This window comes from Camarhynchus parvulus, chromosome 10, assembly GCF_901933205.1.
Source record: "Camarhynchus parvulus chromosome 10, STF_HiC, whole genome shotgun sequence".
Classification (NCBI taxonomy): domain Eukaryota; kingdom Metazoa; phylum Chordata; class Aves; order Passeriformes; family Thraupidae; genus Camarhynchus; species Camarhynchus parvulus.
The window spans coordinates 11276440-11296032 of NC_044580.1; the positions used below are offsets into that span (position 1 = coordinate 11276440).

At 39.3% G+C, this 19593-nt stretch overlaps 2 protein-coding genes across 4 annotated transcripts in view; one reads left to right on the forward strand and one right to left on the reverse strand.

Moving 5' to 3' along the window:
* Positions 1 to 319: 319 nt before the first annotated feature.
* Positions 320 to 9446, reverse strand: SAXO2 (stabilizer of axonemal microtubules 2). The gene is made up of 4 exons (XM_030955414.1): positions 9342 to 9446; positions 3459 to 3638; positions 2068 to 2270; positions 320 to 1337 (listed from the first exon to the last, which is right to left on the reverse strand). The coding sequence occupies exons 1-4, from the start codon at positions 9380 to 9382 to the stop codon at positions 364 to 366; spliced, it is 1398 nt and encodes a 465-aa protein (XP_030811274.1). The 5' UTR covers positions 9383 to 9446; the 3' UTR covers positions 320 to 363.
* Positions 9447 to 9483: 37 nt separating this feature from the next.
* EFL1 (elongation factor like GTPase 1) overlaps positions 9484 to 19593 on the forward strand; it is a 62168-nt gene continuing 52058 nt past the window's right edge. Inside the window, exons 1-12 of one of the 3 annotated variants that reach the window (XM_030955028.1) lie at positions 9484 to 9546; positions 9939 to 10041; positions 10684 to 10751; positions 10931 to 11015; positions 11514 to 11647; positions 12226 to 12363; positions 13040 to 13254; positions 15068 to 15191; positions 16038 to 16114; positions 16251 to 16387; positions 17177 to 17299; positions 18737 to 18836. In XM_030955028.1, the coding sequence (XP_030810888.1) occupies positions 9951 to 10041; positions 10684 to 10751; positions 10931 to 11015; positions 11514 to 11647; positions 12226 to 12363; positions 13040 to 13254; positions 15068 to 15191; positions 16038 to 16114; positions 16251 to 16387; positions 17177 to 17299; positions 18737 to 18836 (1292 nt within the window). In that variant the 5' untranslated portion in view covers positions 9484 to 9546; positions 9939 to 9950. The other 2 variants (XM_030955030.1, XM_030955029.1) reach the window with 2 other exon arrangements.

Genomic DNA, 19593 nt, shown 5'->3' on the forward strand with positions numbered 1-19593 from the left:
AATATTTTATCAGCAAAAGGCACTTGTTATTTCACAAATACAATAATTTGATTGCAGAAAATATCAAATAACTAGATATGTTATAAAGATGCTTGAGATGGAGCATGATGAAATCTGGGGAGTTAAGAAAACTAGAATGCACAATCAGAAAAAGCACAGATGCCATATAGGGAGCAGTGCTCCTTCAGCATTTGGCAAATCTTTATTAGTCTCGTAATGAGAACTTTGGTTTGTCTTTGGTTTTCTTCAAACTTCTAAAAAGCAAAATTTGCAGTATTTAACTTGCTTTCAGTGTTAAAGAGAAAATGAACAAGCTGGTTTCCAATTATTTAACTAAGGTGCTTGCAATACTGCATGTAAGTATTATGACACAGCAGGTACTTCCTCTGGAACAGGACTGCTGTCTGACCCGGATGGTTCTGGGGACAGCCGGCGGTAGAATCTGTGACCCTCAGAATCTGTGTTGACATAGACATAACCCATAGCATCTGGATTGAGTCCTGGGCAGACCTCTGGCTTCTTTGGCGTATATTCAGTGCGATACAAAGTTTCATCTTTAAAAGGAACTCCAGTAGGTACAACCTCTACAGGTTTGAAACTTTGAGGTGGATTGGCCTGATGAGGTATGTAATGGGACCTGAATGTAGTTAAACTAGCAAATTTTCCTGTGGGCTTTTGAATTTCCTCTTCTTTCTTAATAGGCCCTCGTGGACAAACTCTCCAGGGTTGATAGTCTTCTTTTGTAGTAGTCTTCCCTTGAAAAGGGCCAGTGTTTTTTCTTCCAGGAGCTGGTTTCATGGGGGCTCTAGGAGCAACCTTGTGTTTAATGTAATCCAGACGGTTTGAGGACTTGAGGTCCATCTTGTCTGTGGGTGGCACGTACTCTCTTGGTTTGTGGAACTCGGGCGCGGTGACCAAATACGGCTGATAGCGATCCTGGAATTCAGTGGTTCCTTTAAAAGGATCATCAGATCCATGCTTTTGATCTTCAGGCTTGCAGCTTTTTGCTTGTTCCCCAGGCATCCCTTTAAAATCTCTCTGGTGGGTTGTGAGATCTTCAAAGGGTTGGTCGCTTGGCTTGTACTCTTCCCTTGGCCTGACGAACAAGGGCCCCAACTCATGGACGACGTACGCCGTGCGATGGATGGTGTTGCCATCAAATGGCCCCTCTGGCAGCTTGCTGTCACAAGGTTTGCAGCTTGCGGGGGGATTGGGCTGCTTGGGCATGTAGTCATCTTGAAATGTGGAAGGATTTCCAAACCTCTCTGAAGGTGGCTTGTAGTCACGCTCCACCTTACAGGATTCTGTTCTTTGACTTTTCCATAACCTGTAGTGATCTGTAAGGCAAAACCAAAATCCCACCACACAGGTGTTATTACTTAAAACCAGACCTTTAAAATGAGACAAAAGTCTTCTGGTATTAAATATTGCAAAACAAAGAAAATGGATGTAAGTGAAAATGATAACTATCTGCATGTTTGTGATCTGATGAAAGTCTTCTATTATAGTGTGATTGATAGTGATAAAAACAGAGCCCCAAAAGTGTACCTGATGTGCTATTTTGACTCTTCGCTCAACAGAAACTATACAGAAAATAGCCTTATACATGCTTTAATACAGTATCTTCCACTGACCATCATAATAGAATAATTTGTGTCAAGACAGATCATTACTAGGATGAGGTATATGTAAGCTGTACTCTACACAAGCAGAAGCCTGAACTCCACTTTTGACCTACTCTGTCGAAAAATAAGTGACATGAACTAAAACTATCTGAAAAACACACTGCACCTTCATTTCCATCCAGTTTTGCCTGGATAGCCCAACCAGGTGCATGCTGGAATTTCCTTGTAGCTGACCAAACCTCAGAGAGGGCTTTTAATTCAGAAGCAATAGGTCTCCCCTCAACAACGGGAGTGCTGAATGTTTTAGGGCATCATCACCTGCTTCCTAGTATGTTTTACTCTCTGTCTCAAACCAACAAATCCAGTTTCTAACATAGGTTAGAATTCCAAATGCTACCTTCATCTTGGTTGTTTCCCTTTCTGTAGGGGGCAGAATTATTACCTCGGTAGGTTGGGACGGTATCCACTTTGGCATCTGAAGTGTGCTTCCTCTCTCGAGGCCTTGCTAATGTCACTGGTCCTACTTTGTGAGGATTGTAATCTCTCTGGTAAATGGTTCCCAGGTCAATCTTCCCTGACTTTGGTCTATATTCTTCTTGTTGCCGAAAAGGTCTTGTAACAATTTCATATGGTAAATAATCAGACCTGAATTGGGGAAAAGAAAACACTGGTCAAAAAATATTTTCTTCCTTCTGAAGCCACTTCTGTATTTTTTCCACTGTTTGGAAAAATAACAAAATGTTTACTCTGAAAAATCTATCAGACACCACATGTTGGAGGGATAGCACAAAGGCGAGAAAACCACAGTACATAAATCTAGGGTCTCCGATGCATTATAGAGTCTTTACTCAAAGGTAGATGGTTTTTTAACACTCCGAGTCCCATTCATGGTTTAACAATATTATTTAAAGTGTCTAAAAGGAGACTTACAAAGTTGCTATAATTTTGCAAAGAAATGATCAGAAAGCAGAAGCAGAGCAAAGCTCAAATTACTACAAGTGGTAGCATTTACTGATTGCATAAGGAGAATGGAATATAATCAGAAACAGCATTTCACTGTTTTTGTATTGGCACATTACACTAAAAGGATGTATATTACATATGTGGGTGTTTAAATAGACCATACAAGCACATGAGCAGTCTGCAGAATAGCATTTGGCCTTTCTATTTATGTCTCTTTTTTTTTGATAAAAAAAGAAATTTCACCAGATACCCTCACAGCTTAAAAGAAAAACAATAATAATGGAAAAAGTAAACGTTGATGCCACTGTCACATCACTAACAATGAATGGGGGATATTTTTTTCTAATTCTTTGAAAGATGCTCTTTAATTCTTTAAGCTTAAAATCAGAGTCTGTGCACAGATAGGACAGATATACTGAACCCCTTTACAGTTTGCTTTCTTAAAGCTAATAATTTTCTTAAAACTAATAATGTGAATTTAAAAAATAGTAAAAGAATTCCTTTTCTTTTTTCTTAAGATTTCATTATCTTGGATTCTACATATATATTACAGAAAATTCCCCAGTTCACTAGGTTTTCCATAAGACCTAAATTTCCTAACAGGCTGAAAACAAGACAAAAATTTTTGATTCTCTTTACAGGTTAAAAGCTGCTGAAAAGAATACAAATCTTGCTGGATGCATGCTTTGCTATTTTTCACAACCTTTTTGTGGTAACTGTATTTCTACATTCAATATTTATACTTTAAATATGCAGAAAGTGCAAAGGATGCAATGACTGCATTTTGAGAAGATTGCAATACAATACTTAAAAAACAAAGAATGAAAAACTTGACAGACTAATTATAAAACATGGTTTGAAAATATTTACTTGAACGTTGTGGTGCCGTCCATTCTCGCCTTATCCTCTTGGAGCTCTGGTTTTGGCTTACAGCTCTCAGGAGGGCAGATGTTGCCATAGCCAGGGTAGTTCTCCAAATACTCAGTTTTGTGGCTCGGCTTCGCTCCATCATCATAAATCTTTGTGGGTCTGTGGCAGCAGCGGTGGCGTCTGGGTCAAACACATCAGAGCAGAGAATTTTGAATCGTTTCATTTAAGAGGAAAACCCATACTCTGTCTACTGGGAGTGAATAACAAATGGGGAAGATTGAGCAATGTCAGTAGTTTTTGTATAAAATCTTTTCTGAGTGATAAAACCACAAAATATTGTGCTGATGGCACAGGTCCCAGAGCACATCATGCTAATACAGTAATAAAAGCACTATCAGCTGGGACTTAGTCCTTGGTGCAGAACACAAAGCATGGACAGAGTTGATCTCGATTCTCTAAATGGTGCTAGCACCAAGATGCACTTTCATCTTGTCAGTAATGTTTAATGATATTCCTCCTTTTATTTGGGAAAGTAACTAACCAAGCTTCATTTCCTGTCTCATATCATCCCTTTTTTGCTGCTATTACTTCATTGCTTGTCTTTTTATTTCTGTACATCTCACCTATTTTCACCACTACTGATTAACATTTTTTGATTAAAATTTTATGGTGTGAAATCTCATGTGCCCTTCTAGTGCTCTGCAGGCCATTTATGAATTTTCAACTCTTTTTTTCCCCCATAGACTGACTAAATTCTCTATCCAAAACACGTTTATTTGAAAGTAATGACATCTCTTTTTCTTAATAGGTTTTATTTCAATTCCTCCTTGATGCTTCTATCAATGACACCATTGTGCAAAAAGGGAGGTATAATGGGAGGTATATAATGACAATTCCTTATTTATGCCTTGTTGTTTTCAATTATGAGCCATAAAATTAAAATTTAAATGTTATTGTTTTGAAAATCTTGTATTAGCCCTAATTTGCACAATGCACATCTCTGGCTGACCTCAAGGAAAGATATAATGACGGGTTTTTCTCCTACTTATGGCTGACAACTTGCAACGCAAAGGGAAAACCAATAAATTTTTTTTCAAATGAACAAGTATTGTAAAATTCTGTGACGAAAAGCTAATTATCTAAACCCCAAGAAGGGGGAAATTGTACAGCTCTTAATAAATACAAATAAATTCAAATTTTGGGAAGCTAGATATCCAAAGAACATTTCAAAGTTCTGCAGAGAATTTTAGCTAGCACTGAATACCATAAAGGAAAATAATAAATTAAAGCAAGGTAAAATAGAATACAGAAAGAGACATGAAGGACTCCTGCTGGGAAAATGAAAAAATGAAAATTAAAAAAAAACACTGAAAGAAGTTCTTGGAGATCCTAAAGCTGGTATTAGTTTATGCTGCCTGATTTTGCCAGCTCAGTAGTTAAAAAAATGAGAAATAAAGTAGCCCTGTCTAAGAACTCAGATCCTTTCAAAGCCTCAGGTGTTTCCTCCTTTTCAATCAAGTAAATTAACAATTGAGAGACCTTTTCAAAACACAGCAGGAAAGAAAAAAGGAAGAAGAGGGAAAGAACAGGAAAGGTAGGAAAACAAGGAGGTAAGTGTGTGCTATTTCTCACTACAGTGTTTGCCTGTCATTACATTTGTCATGAAATTCACTTTCACCTCAGAAATGTTTTTTTCAGCAAGTACAAACAGCACATACTGTGTCACGTAGCATCTAAAAGTAACAGCTAAGCAGAAGCAAAAGACATTGAATGGATGGTTTGAAAGCTGGTTGAAATACAGGTTATCAATTATAATGTTCTTCATGGATTTTTGACATACAATTCAAAGGAGTTGGAAACAAACATTATTCATCTGCAAACGCTTCACAGAGACAATCTTCAGTTTGCCATAAGCTGGTCTGGAAGACCAAGCACCAAACAAATCACCTGCTGTGGTCTGAGGTCACCATTCTTTAAGGACTTAATTCTGAATATTTTTAAGCAATGTTGTGAGTATACCCCACGTATTGCTGAATGGACATGCTACAAATTGAAATATACATTAGAAAAATAATTACTGTAGAATGAGCCTGTAGTTCTTGGTAAATGCAAAACAGAGGTGAACGCAACCTACTCTTATCTTCTCAAGGAAAGAGATAGTTGGAATTTTATTAGAATTCATTTTTGATCCAAAAATGTCCTTTAAACCACTCATTTCTAGTGTATAAAATAATTCTGAACCACACTCTAACTGCACTGAATTACTTGGAATCAGATTATATTGTTGAGGAAGTTCCCACATCCTACTCTGTGTTGTGAAAGTGCTTTCAGTCAGTCTGAAGATGTAAAATTACCTTGTGAATTTGACTTGGAGAAGAGATTGGGGTTTTTTTGCTTAACTGATAAATCTGCTTTAGGATGTTGTCAGATTTAGAATGTTGTCTAATTGCTAAACCAAAATTTTTCATTTAGATAATAATTTTATAAAACTAATTATATAAGGCATCACAATGCTAGGAATCATCAGAGAATACAGATTACAGCTCTGATACATGAAATATGTTGCTTAGAGCTTGGCCTGCACTCCTTGAGACATTGTTTATTTTTAATTTCTTCCTTGTATTTATCTTAATTTCCACCCCAGAGTTACTGACAATTTAAATTGATTTGGTGAGAATATCTCTTTTCCCATGCCTGACTGGCAATGCTTTGATGGATTATTATTCTTTCCCTTCCTTGTGGGAGATTATCTTGTGTCTTGCATAAGGTTTGAACAGAATCTCAGCTAAATAAAAGTGACAGTACATCAGCTCTCTTGTGCCAAATGCTCTTGTTCTGGTTATTTTAATAGAATGCTGATGATTTTAACTTATTTAAGACCTGGCATACATGCTTTTTTTTATACAATGCTAGCAAGACCCTTGAAATTCCACCACAAAACATTTTCCTCCCAGAGAACTAGACTAATAATGAGAAAAACGTAATATTTGTCATAATAGAAAACTTACTGCCCCTCCACAAACACAGCTAAAAGCTTTTATTTTTAATTTCTTTTTAATTTTGCCAGTGCACACACTATGGTCTGGAAGACAGAAATGATGGATGGACATTGTTTTTGAGTCATCTACTTTCCTGTTCGTGACAGGAGATCTGGTAGTTTTTACTGGGTTTGTATTTATATGTGGTCAGTATGAAGGCTTAAGTAACCCATATTTTAGAGAAATCTTTCCTTTTAACTTACATTTATTCAGGAATATAGATTTTTATGATAATGATAACAAAGGGGCAAGAAATGGGGGAAGGCTGACAGACTTAGAAGGAGATAAAGCAGTAGTTTATTTTTGTGTCTCATAACAACTTTTATGCTTTTGTAGGCTGTGATTATCTTTTGTAGCAGACTAATACTATTTTTGAGTGCAGAAAGTTCATCTAACACAGGTTTTATTCTTCTTTGGAAGCCAGATTTAACATCCTGAATTTGAGAAAGCAGAATGAAGTTCTGTCTTATTGGCTTTGCTCCTCTGTAAGTTTTTTCAGTATTTTTTAAATTCTGTTGATAGGGGAGATTGTTTCCTTCTATTTTATTATTTAGAATTAAACAGTGATTATACCTCCATAAAATTTCCTGCAGATAGCTAAATGATAATGTCTACAAAACATTAGATATTTATAGTTGCTTTGAAGTCCCTGCGAAGCTCTGTATGCATTCCAGTGTCCAGGTAACACTGCCAAGTGACCAAGCAGCCTTCCCCTGAAAACAGAAACTGTACACTGAAGCAAACACAATGTGCTGCCTAAACCAATAATGGCTTAAGCTTTTATTGACTGTAAAAACTTCAGTAAGGTTTATTTTAAACCACAAGCTTTATGCATATTTAATTCAATTATTCATATTATTGAACTCAGTTTTTGGATTGAGAATTTTTGGTTGAGTTGAAGCTAATTTTGTACTGTCTCACTGTGTTATCTCACCATCTTTGTACTTGAGCCTGAGCCAGGTTTGTTATCTCATCATGAAAACATTGTGTTCCAACTCTTCATTAATCTAGGACTTAAGAAACAAATTTATGGGGCAAAATTCACCACAGGCTTGGCCAAAAAGAACATGAGGAGCTTTACTCAGTGCCTGCCTCACACCTCTGTCTACAGATGACAAAAAAGTGGCTGATGAACAGACAGACAGACTTCCCACACAGAAACACATCGAGGGGGCCTGCTCTGCAGACCTTGATATGAAACTTGTGGGTCATGGTGCACTCTGGGTTTGCTCTATACTTCCATAAACCCTGAGCACACCTCTGTGATCTTATGATGAATGTTCTTGTATGTAGTTGTTAGATTTTTAATTTTTTTTAGTATGAAGTGAATTTTTGAATCCTAGGGTGATTATTTTTGCGAATTGTTTTTAAAAAGTAGACAAAGAAGAAATTGAAAATATTAACAGTTGTGACTCCAACCTGTAAATTTATATCTGAATTTTGAAAGGTCCAAGTGCCTTATTATTTTGGTAGACTTGATTTGTGTGCTTTTTTTCACCTATGGCATTGATAACATTGCTTATAGACCTGTGATAGTAATTTTCCCTAAAAAATTGCCTACTGTACCCTCTTGTGCCAGACTCTGTAGCCAAAGAGGCTACAGGACAATGATGAACTGCTTGTCTCTCTATGGGATCATGGAACTTAAAGAAAAGTGGTGAGTGCTACTGGATGTGATGGCAGAAGGGCAGATAGATTAAATCCCTTTCAAGGGCTGCAGTGCTTGCACAGGTTTCTGACAAGGTTGCCAGAACTCTTCCAAAGGTTCTTTGGTTCAGTCCTTCAATGGGAGCCGGCTCTGGTTTCTGGAAAAGCCTGATTCTGATTTAGTCTGGGTGGCTTTTAAAGACTGTCTCCATTCGGTTCTATTTTAGTCCATTTAAGACCTTCTTTTACCCTTACGTGATTTAAATGTAAATACACTACTTCACTTTTACTGAGAGCATGCTCATACTTGGGTCCTACTCCCCAGTGGCCTGGGGTGCTGCTCATGTTATCAATGAGGTTGGAAAAGGCCTCTGAGATTATCAAGTCCAACCTGTGACCAAACACCACCATGACAACCAGACAGTGGCACTGAGTGCCACGTCCAGCCTCTCCCTTAACACCCCAAGGGACACGGGTAGCCCATTCCAATGCCCAAACAGCCTTTCTGTGAAAACATTCTTTCTAATGTCCCACCTAAAGCTCTTCTGGAGCAGCTGGAGACTGTGTCCTCTGGTCCTGTCACTGGTTGTGTGGGAGAAGAGGCTGAGCCCCACCTGGCCGTGATCTCCTGCAGAGGGTGAAGGGGCCTCCTTTTCTCCAGCTGAACATCCCCGGCTCTGTCAGCCACCCCTTATCCCACTTGTGCTCCAGACCCTTCCCCAGCTCTGACCGACCTTTTTACCTTGTCTGGACACGCTCCAGCACCGCAGTGACCATCCTGCACTGAGAAGCCCAGAGCACTCGAGCTGTGGCCTCAGCAGCGCTGAGTGCAGGGGATGGGCAGTGTCCCGGCCCTGCTGGGCACCCCGCTCCTGCCACAGCCCGGTGCCATCGGCACTCCTGGCACACGCTGCCTCCCCTTCAGCTGCTCACCAGCACCCGGTTCCTTTTCTGCAGGCACTGCCCAGCCTCTGTGGCCCAGCCTGTAAAGCTGTGTGGGGCTGTTGTGACCCAAGGGCAGCACCCGGCCCTTGGCCTTGCTGAACCTTTTACCACCGGCATCATTCCATGGGTGCAGCCTGTCCAGGTCCCTCTGCAGAGCCTTCCTACCCTGCCGCACACCGATGCTGCTGCCACCAGCTCGGTGTGGGTGCCGAGGGAAGGCGGCGCTGGCTGGCTCGGTGCCCGCCTCACTCACCCGCAGGAGCAGATCTCGCAGATGCAGCGCGGCGGCCCCATGCCCGGCCCGCTCGGCCGCTCGGCCGGTAACCAGGGACGCCGCCTCGCGCGGCACTGGCGGCGCCCGGCCCGGCCCGGCTTCCGTCCGGCGTCACGGGGCGGGCCCGGCAGCGGCCGAGCGGGGCGGGCGCGGCTTTCCGGGAGCGGCGGCGGAGCGGGCGCAGGTGCGTGTGCCGGTGCGTGTGCCCGAGCCGGGAGGGCCCGGGCAGCGGGGCTGGCCCCGGAGCGGCCTTCACCCCGCGGGCGAGCCGGAGGGCAGCGCTGTGCCCCTCCTGGCGTGGCCCCGGGGCAGCGCGGCCGTGCCCGCTCGGATCCACGGGGGAACCGTGAGGTTTGTGCCGCTGCCGGCGGCTCGGTGTCCGCTGCCAGCCCGAGCCGCCTTCAAAGCGCAGACACGGCCCGTGGTTCTTCGGGGTGTTCCCGCGGCGGGCAGGGTTCGTGACGCGCTCCACGTGTCGCGGAGCTTCCCTCAGGAGCGGCTCTGATCGCAGGTGGCGTCATTAAAAACCAAAACCTCTCCTCAAGCTGACAGTAAAACACTTTGCTCCCTTCGCAGAATTAGCCAGCCATGGTGCTCACGAGCGTGGGGAAGATGGTTGGCCTCCAGAAGAAGGCGTCCGGCATCAGGAATATCTGTATATTGGCTCACGTGGATCACGGTACGGCAGGGGCTGGTGTCTGCTCCTCTTGTGTGTGTCTGGATGGTGGTGAGATACTTTGCTCGCTGTTCTAAAGTTGTAGGATTTTGTACATTTAGCTTTAAACTGTCTTGAACATGGTTCAGGAAAGTGAATCTGCTTTATGCACCTTTTTCTTGGCCCGATTCAGCTAGACTTGCAACACACTATAATAATTTGAAATTGAATGAACAGTTGAAATTGAATGAATAGTTGAAATTGAATGTTTGCTATGATGGTGAATGTTGGCGTGAATTTGATATGTTTGGGAGGCAGAATAATATTTTCCTATGTTTTCTTGATAGAACTATGTAGGTGGAAATAGTAAGCGCTTTTTTTAGAACGTTAACATTTTGTATAATTGCATGTTGTAATGAGGTCCTGATGTACTGTTTGTTATTTCAACTGCTCTTCTGGTCATGACAGGTAAATTTGCATCTGCTTTTCAAAAATAAATTTGTGTGCATGTAACAGGAGTAATTTGATTTGTTTTTTGAAAGCTAATTTATACTTTTCATGGCATTTTATAGTCTTTACTGATGTTGGTATACTAGAATACTATATGTTGCATCTTTTGCCATGGTTTGTATTCATTCAGTCAAAGCAATTTATTTTTCTTTTCAGGCAAAACCACTCTAGCTGATTGCCTCATATCTAGCAATGGAATAATCTCCAGCCGCTTGGCAGGAAAGGTAGAGTTACACAATTCTGATCCGTACATGCTGGGATTGTAAATTCTAGATCAGTAAGGGAATTCCATCTATAGTCTTGATAAACCTCATTTTCTCACCATCATACTCTGACAGTTGATAAGTAAATTGTGAAGATGTTTCTACAGACTTATTATCTTTCCTGTTGTTTCTGTGCTCAGCTGAGATACCTTGACAGTAGGGAAGATGAGCAGGTCCGAGGAATAACAATGAAATCTAGTGCAATTTCACTGCACTTTGTGAAAGGTAAGTTGTTGATGCTGGCTTGTACAAATTTTAATATACATTTCTGTTAATTTCCCCCGTCTCTTTGTTGTTGCTGTTGTGATCTTTGTGTGCAACTTTGACTTTTGTGTTTCTCAGCGTTAGGCTGTAATTCTGCAGACTTAAGCAAGTAAGTCAGCCAAGATAATTGAGTTCTATCTCAGGGTCAGGAAAAACATTTTCAATCATATCTCCGAGTGGAGGCCACGAGAGTAGTTGCCTCATCTTTTATATTAAATATAAGTATGTATATTTTGATCTTAAGTCTTGAATCACTTAAAGGCAAGACCTTCTTTCAAAAAACCTCAAGTTTTAGTACAGTCTTACTTTGCTGAGATACCTGTTACACTGTGCTGTAAGGGTTTTTATAGTGTAGTTATTGTCAGGACGTTAAAAAATCATAGCTGAAGCAGTATAACTGGGTGGCTGGAAGAAATATCTTTGAAAACTGTTCTGAAATATTAATTTGTTTGATCCTAGGTGATCAGGAGTATCTGATTAATTTAATAGACTCCCCAGGGCACGTGGATTTTTCTTCAGAAGTATCTACTGCTGTCCGACTCTGTGATGGTTGCATCATAGTGGTGGATGCTGTTGAAGGAGTCTGTCCACAGGTGAAATAAAGTGTATTAAGTAGAGAAAGAGGGGAGTAAGCCAAGTCTGAAGTGGGTTATATAGAAATAAAAGATGAGCTAAGAAGCTTTACAAAACTTTTAATAAGTGACGATACAGTTGAGCTGTTAAAGTGAGTAGTGAAAATAATAGTTGCGCTGAAAAACTGAACAGTGCTGGTGAATGGGCATAGAGAAGCAGGGTTGAAACAGTGGGTATACCATTTTTGTGGTGTAATGGAATATTTTGATAGAGAAATAATTGGATATATTTATGTGGGCTTTCAGGGTTTGGAAAAGAATACACAAAATAATGAGGTTACTTTTTTTCATGGCTTACTCTTCTAAGTAGTTTGGTTTTTGTTATTTTGGATGTTCTTGCCATGAAATCCCACCATTCTGCAGAATTCTTCAATAACTAACACTGCGTTGTGGGAGTCAAACTTCTGGTTTGAGTGTCAGCCTGTCCTTTACTATGTTTATTAAATTGTAGAATTACATTTGATTTTTTTTTAACATTCTGTCTTTCTGGTGCTGTCAGGCTTTCTGTAATGGGTTTTTTAAAACTCTTTCCTTCTCAGACTCAGGCAGTCCTGCGGCAGGCATGGCTGGAAAATATCCGTCCCGTCCTGGTGATTAACAAAATCGACCGCTTGATTGTGGAGCTGAAGCTCACCCCTCAGGAAGCATATTTGCACCTTAAGAATATCTTAGAACAGGTATTTGTGCTGAGGTGTCATTTCACACAGCAGATTTTGTGGCACTGTATAGCATCCAGTCTGATTTTTAACATTGAGGTGCATCTCATTTCTGATTGGTTTTAAAGTTAATTCACAGTGCCTGTGATGGAGAAAAGGGTACTAAATGCCTCTTGACAGGTCATCAGGAAAAGTGTTCATTTTTAGAAGTAATATGCTGAATGTTTTGTTCTTCTCTTAAATTGCTTAAACTTACTGGAGGTAAGTTCCTGATATTGATGGATTTATGTAGGAAGAATGTTGTTTCATCTTTAGAATTGTAGTTTAAGTTGCCCTCCGACCTCCTTTCCTACCCAGGCTCACTTGGGAGTGTTTATCTGCCTGGTTTCCCTTTGCCCTCTGTTGTTTGCTTTGTTGGCAGAAACAATTTCCCATTTCACCATTCCTTGTTCTGAGAGACAAAGTGTGTTACATGTGATACTTTGATTCTGTCCTGGTGTGGCTGACTTGGAAACTCCTGTGGTCTTCAAATGTGTGGAATTAGGTGTGTTTTAATTGCCAAATGAATCACAGGCATGCTAGCTTGTTAACACAGCTTCTCTTTTTATGTTTTCGAGGGTGGGAAAATTACATTTTAATTGCAAGGGTTGTGAAAGAGTGAATGAATCTGAGGGTGTTTTCACATATCTTTCTCTAGATCAATGCAGTCACTGGAACACTTTTTACCTCCAAAGTGTTAGAAGAAAGAGCTGAAAAAGAAACAGAAAGTGAAACCCTTGCAGACACATCACCAGGAGATCAAATTTATGACTGGAGTACTGGATTGGAAGACACTGATGATTCACATCTCTATTTTTCACCAGAACATGGAAATGTGGTGTTTGCCAGTGCAATTGATGGCTGGGGTTTTGGGTAAGTTTGAGATTTAATTACTGACCTTTTTTTTTAAATTGGTTGCTGCTAATAATCTTAAAGTATTTCAGGTGCATCATGTTTCTGAAGATGTTTGTCAGGTTCTTCTGTGATCTGCAGCTGTGTATAAATTATCTGAGTGATAGGGATCCCTGATTTACTTACAAAGGAGCTTCTGAGCCCGCAGTGGGGTCCAGCCTAGCTTGGTAAACATTATTTTCTAACTTGCTGCTCTTGGATAGACTGTAGCAGACAAGGGCAGGAGCTGATTGAGGGTGCGGTGTTTGGTGGGGAGGGCAGCCGGGTTTGAGCAGTGCCCGTGTTCTGGTCGCTGGCCACGAGGTGGAGGCGTTGTCTTCGTCCTGAAATTGCAATTACAGGGATAGCTAGGGTGTGACACAGGGAATGTCTTGAGTACTGCAGAGCCCTTACAGAAAATCATCTCCAGGATTTTTAAATCCAAGTCAGACTGTAAATAAGGTGCCATGTGTAGTTTGCTGTCCAACACAAACAGCTCTTGTCCCTTCAGAGAGAAGGGAAAATAAAATGGGCTATTTTAGGTTAATTATCTTTCAAGACTGTTTTGTTTCTTCTGATGAACTGTCAGGCCCTGGCTCTGATACATCATATATGATGGAGAGGGTAAAAAAAAGAACATTTTTCTTAATAACTTTAAAGAGGTTCTTCTGGACTGCCAGTTGCAGTACTGTGGGCTGAAATATGGATCAGTGGAGCTTCTTCTTAATTATGGAAAATCTTGACTGCTGTTTTTTGGTTGTGGGTTCTTTTCCTGAAGGTTTTAGCAGAAAAAAAATTAACTTATTAGGTAGTGCCAGCCTCATCCAATGTGGTAAGTACATATGCTTTTCTCACAATTCTCAAGTGTTGAAAAATGCCATTAATATATATGCAGGAGCTGCTGGCACAAGAATCTTGAAAGTTCTCCCTGAATTGAGAGCTTAGGTAGTTTCTGAAGAAGAAATCTCTTTGAGCTTAGTTCAGAACTTGCAGCTTATGTATTGCTGACATGGACAGGTCCTTTTTTTAGCTGTGTAAAAACAAGAATTCTGAATTTAAAAAAGAGATTGTCAAATAGCACTGTTCTGTAAACAGGATTGTTACGTGTATTTTTTTTTCTGCATGCACAGGGAGCAAATATGTGGAAATTTCTGCTCATAGAACATTTTCATCAAGGAAACCATAGCATGTTCAGGACTCCCTCTCTGGGTTAAGCAGGCTGCTTTCGTTAACTCATGGGGACTGCTGAACAGCACAACTGGCTTTACAACATAGTTATGGCATTACAGTTTTGTATAATTTTCTTGGGTTTACTCATTATTAAAGTAATGATTCAAACAACAAGAATTTTCATAAGTGGTTAATTAAAAATAATTACCACCATCTGATGGCTGAAGTGTGACTCAAAACAATGCTTGGTTTTTAACATCTTCTGTTCTGATCCCAGACCATAGTTAAATGTGTCATGGAAAGTCTTTCAAAGTGTAAGTTCAAGAGTCATTGCTAATGTATTTATGCTTTTGAGTTTTTGATGAGGAAATAGTACACAAATGTTTATTTCAAGTAAAGCCTTGAAGCTGACTTGAAACAAAACAAAGCCATTCCAATACTGTTGATGTTTTTGATCTGTTATGACTAAATATTTTTACAGGTGTAAATGTTAAACAATGTGAACTGAAGACAATTGGAAAAGTGGGAGTAAAACAAGGATCTGAGATTTTGGTCTGATTTTCACATAAGCTGTTGCTGCAAAAAGCATTACACTTCCATCAAAATATGTTTTCTTCACTTTCAGAATTGAACATTTTGCCAAACTGTATAGCCAAAAAATTGGAATCAAGCCTGCAGTACTTCTGAAGACTTTATGGGGAGATTATTATCTAAATACTAAAGCAAAGAAGATAATGAAAGGTGATCAGGTATGGAGGGTGTATAAAATACAACCTGATTTTTCTTTTGGACTTCCTTTTTTTCCCCCTAATTTTCTTCCTCATAGTGTATTCTGAAACTTCATCTCAGTGCCTGTTGACTCAGTGTTACTGGAGGTATAAAGTCACCAGGACAGCCTTGCAACAACTCTTGGAGCATAGAACATTCCAAAATTGACCACTCAAATGCTGAATGGAGGAAATCTCATCTACCAGTGCTCACTAAATAAGGGACACTGCAGCTTCAAGGTTCAGCATCGAGTGAAACACGGAAGATGAAAGGAAGATTAACAGTGTAGAAGCAGGTGTAGTGGCTGTCCTCTGTGAAGAGCTCTTCCAGAGCTAATGGTTTAGGATATTCACATTTATCTCAGGATTTAGGATTTAAAAAAACCTTTTTTTTTTGTAGGGAATTTCCATTGAACGCTGTACTGAAGCCCTGGTCTGAAAACTACACTTTTCTAGCATTAAGCATTTGCACCATTAAAAGTTAAGGGAGGAGAGAGTACTTTCCTTACTTTCATGTACTCATGATTTTTTTCCTGTTTGCATAGGTGATGATTAATAGTAATGAAAGGGGTGATAAGCAGGCTCAAGCTTGTCACGTGCCATATTTATCAGGTTCTTTTCTGAAATTGAAACCCTTGGCTTCCACTTTTAAATTTCATGTTTATTTTGTGCCTTATGCCATTCTTATAAGACAGACTTCTTGATTTTGAATAAAAGTTGTACATGTTTCTAATGAAAAGTGCAATCATAAGCCTACTGAAAAAGTGAGGAATTGCTGGTAATGCAATTTTTTTTATCTCTTTTTTTTTTTTTTTAATCTTCTACCAGTCAAAAGGAAAGAAACCTTTGTTTGTGCAGCTGGTGCTGGACAACATTTGGAGTCTGTATGAGGCTGTTATGAAAAGGTGAGAACATCTATAAAGTTTTCATGGCATCTCTTTCCTTGTGCTTTGGTGATTGTTTTTAAATACGCAGGAATAATAGGTGCTGGTTATATATTGCTTCTGTGGATTTTTAATCTATTTATTATTTTTCTTACAGAGACAAAGAAAAAATAGAAAAGATAGTTACCTCTTTGGGACTGAGAATTGGTGCCCGGGAGTCACGGCATGCAGACCCAAAAGTTCATCTCAATGCCATTTGTAGCCAGTGGCTACCAATATCTGATGCAGTCCTCTGTATCCTTAAAAAAATACAATTTTGTTTTCTATTGGCAGTTCTCAGACTTCTGAGTATGCTCGCATATTTCACTGTGTGATTTGGTATAATTTGGTTTTGGTTTTTTTAATGTCTGTGCCTAAGCTACCTGGACCCATCTTCCTGCCTATAACATTACAAAATGCATATCTACCATTATTTTTACATTTCTGCCAATTTTGTGCTTTTGCACAACTTATTTTTAGGAGACAAAGTTATGAAACTGGAGGTAATTTGACAATATGCCTTCACTATGTAGTTTTTTATTCAAGTTTTAGTGGTTTTCCTGAGGTAGAAACTGATCTCCTTTTTATAATAGTGTTACAGGGCTTCTGTCCATGAAGTTCTGTAGGTGTCTGGTGTTATGTTTTAGGCATGAAATTTATTAATTCAAAATCAGCCTTTGCTGCCTGTCAGCTGTGCCCATTTTTTATAAGATATATCTTATATTATGGTAGACGTGCACAAATTATTGATATATAAATACTAACTACTTCTGTAAATTTTGCTCCACTTGTGTGTTTTCAGCTTCCCAGCTGCACTTAGGGTGGGCCACCCCTCCTTAACTCTGCCCCTGATAAATGGCAGAAAATTGTTGCTGACCTCAGAGGGACCTGAATGCACTGTGACAACAGAGCTGGATTTTTTATCTGCTGCTGCTGGCAGTTAGTGCATGGGGCTCAGTTAAAGAATCATTGAAAGCATTTGTGTTGTTGCTGGTTGCATTCAGTAAGAAAATACAGATATGTATCCTTAACAATGTGTTTTAGCCATGGTGTGTAATAAGATTCCAAGTCCCCTGGACATCACTGCAGAGAGAGTGGAAAAGCTGATGTGTGTTGGAGCAAGAACATTTGATTCTTTGCCACCAGAAACTCAGGAACTGAAAAGTGGTGAGTAGGTGTTCTCCCTTTAACATGAAGGTTGTTTCTGGCCTGGTGGTTTTGTTTGTCTTTGGCTTGTAAGATGTGTAGTAATCTATGTGTAAATTTATAAATATTCCTGTTCCAGTAACGTTGTTGATGTTTATCATTGACGTGTCATGGTTTTATGGCCATGCATTTTTCTTCCATCCCATATATTCCTGGGTTTTAGACAACTTAAGCTGCAGATGATGTAAAGTCCAGGACTCTGAAACTGGGAGTTCTACAAGACTACAAGGTTAATACTTGTTTTTAGTTCTGAGCTGTAGAAGTCATTATGTAATTGAGAATTGAATATTTTGCTAACTTGTGTATTAAAATCATTAATTTTTAGCCAGCAGTGGTTTGAATTTGGATTTAATTTTTGCAAGTGTATTGATTAGCTTTTAGTAATTAATTATGAATCATAGCACAGTGTTTTGAGGAGAGCTTCAAGAAATCTAAGAGGATGAGATACCAAATGTCAATTAAAAATGAGATGTGAATGTCAAATTGACAGGCTGCTAGGAATGGTTTCCCAGGGGTAACAAAACTGGCTTCTCATCCTTTATTGAACATTTAAAAACATGGTATTCTCCAGACAGTATTCAACACTGTATTAGTGTAAGTTAATTGGAAGAAATTTGCCTCTGTAAACTTTACATCTTATTGCTCTTGGTTATGAACAGGTAGTGGACTTCCATATTTAGTGAGTATTTTGCTAATTTTTAGTAGTAGTCTTGTGCTTTTGTTTGCCTTAGCTCTGTGGTTCTTTCATATTTCAGCTAAAAGGGAGAAGTGTAGGAGAAGATTATTCAGTTTCTGTGTTACAAGTTTTGAATGGTATTGCCTGGTTTGAATTTCATGCGTTTCAAGTTGGATGGAAAAAATGGTTAATGGGAATTTCCTATGTATTAAATGACTTTTGTGTGAATCTTTCACCTTTTGAGGAATATCTGTTCTTGCAGTGAAGTTGTTAGGATTTTGTGAGCACCTGGACATTTGCAGGACTTCTTCCTTTAGTCTGAAAGGAAGGAGAATACTTTGAGGTACTCAGTAAATAGTGTTCAGTCTTAATCCTGTGCCGCTCTTTAGTATCCATTGTGATCTAAATCCTGTAAACTCAAGTTGTTTAATTGGGGTATACGTATTTTTTTAAATCAAGAGTTCTATTTTTGAAGTTTTGTTCATTTTATTGTGAAATGCACTTTAAGATACAGGCAGTCAGGCAGTGTTATCAAATGATTAGTCCAGAGAAATTTTCTGCTTTTGCTTGTTGTTTTGTCCTTAGCATATTATCTATTGAAACTGGAAATAAACAGCAATGCCTACAAAATTAATGTCAAGTTGTAGCTTTGTCTGTACTTTTGAGGAAAAAAGTGGACCAAAAAAAAGGTGAAAATAACTTGTGTTTATGTTTTGTTTCAGCTTTTATGAAATGCAGTAGTGAAGGAACAGCCCCAGTTATTGTCTTTGTTTCCAAAATGTTTCCTGTTGATGCAAAGGTATTGCCACAGAATAAACCAAGGTAGGAAAATGTAACATTTTACTTAGTTATTTCTGGGGGGAAAAACTTATGTTGAAGGCATGAATAAGTTGATTTAGACCTGAGAAAATAATTAATGAATTCTTGAAATGCAGTCAAAAGTCTTTTCTGCTATTAAAGATTTTCTGAATGAGTTCAGGAGGTGATTTGTTTAATCGTGGTAGTTTTAGAAGATACAGCAGATCTGCAGGAGAATAGTACTGTTGTCCAAAGGGATCATCCTAATGCATGCAGTGTGAAGCAGTTTCAGGATGTGTGGTGGAAATTATGGAGTTGTGAAACTTTGTTGGTTTTTCAGCAAGGTTGTGTTGGTATGATCATAGCAGCTTGTGTTCGTACCAAGGAATACTTCCCATCAAACTGGGGATAACAACTCCGCGATCATCCTTTCCATTGCAACAGCAAAATAAAATAGGTTGATTAAAGTAGTCCAAGTCTTGACTGACTTTTGCAGAGATCTGAAGGGCATTAATGCACTTCCAAAGATTTTTTTTTTTCTGGGAGATTTGGAAGATTTTTGTGTTACAGCCTTTTGTTTTTTAATAGCCATCCTATTTTCTTTGAGGAGTAGGTCCTTCTAGATCTCATTTTCCTGGCACACTTAAGTGTACTACTTTAACCACCAGCTTTTTGTGCAGAAGAAAGGTTGATGACTTTATAAGAATGAGGTTTACTTTTCTGATGACTTTACAAGAATGAGGTTTATCTTAACCGCTCATCCCTCCAAGCCTCTGGATTA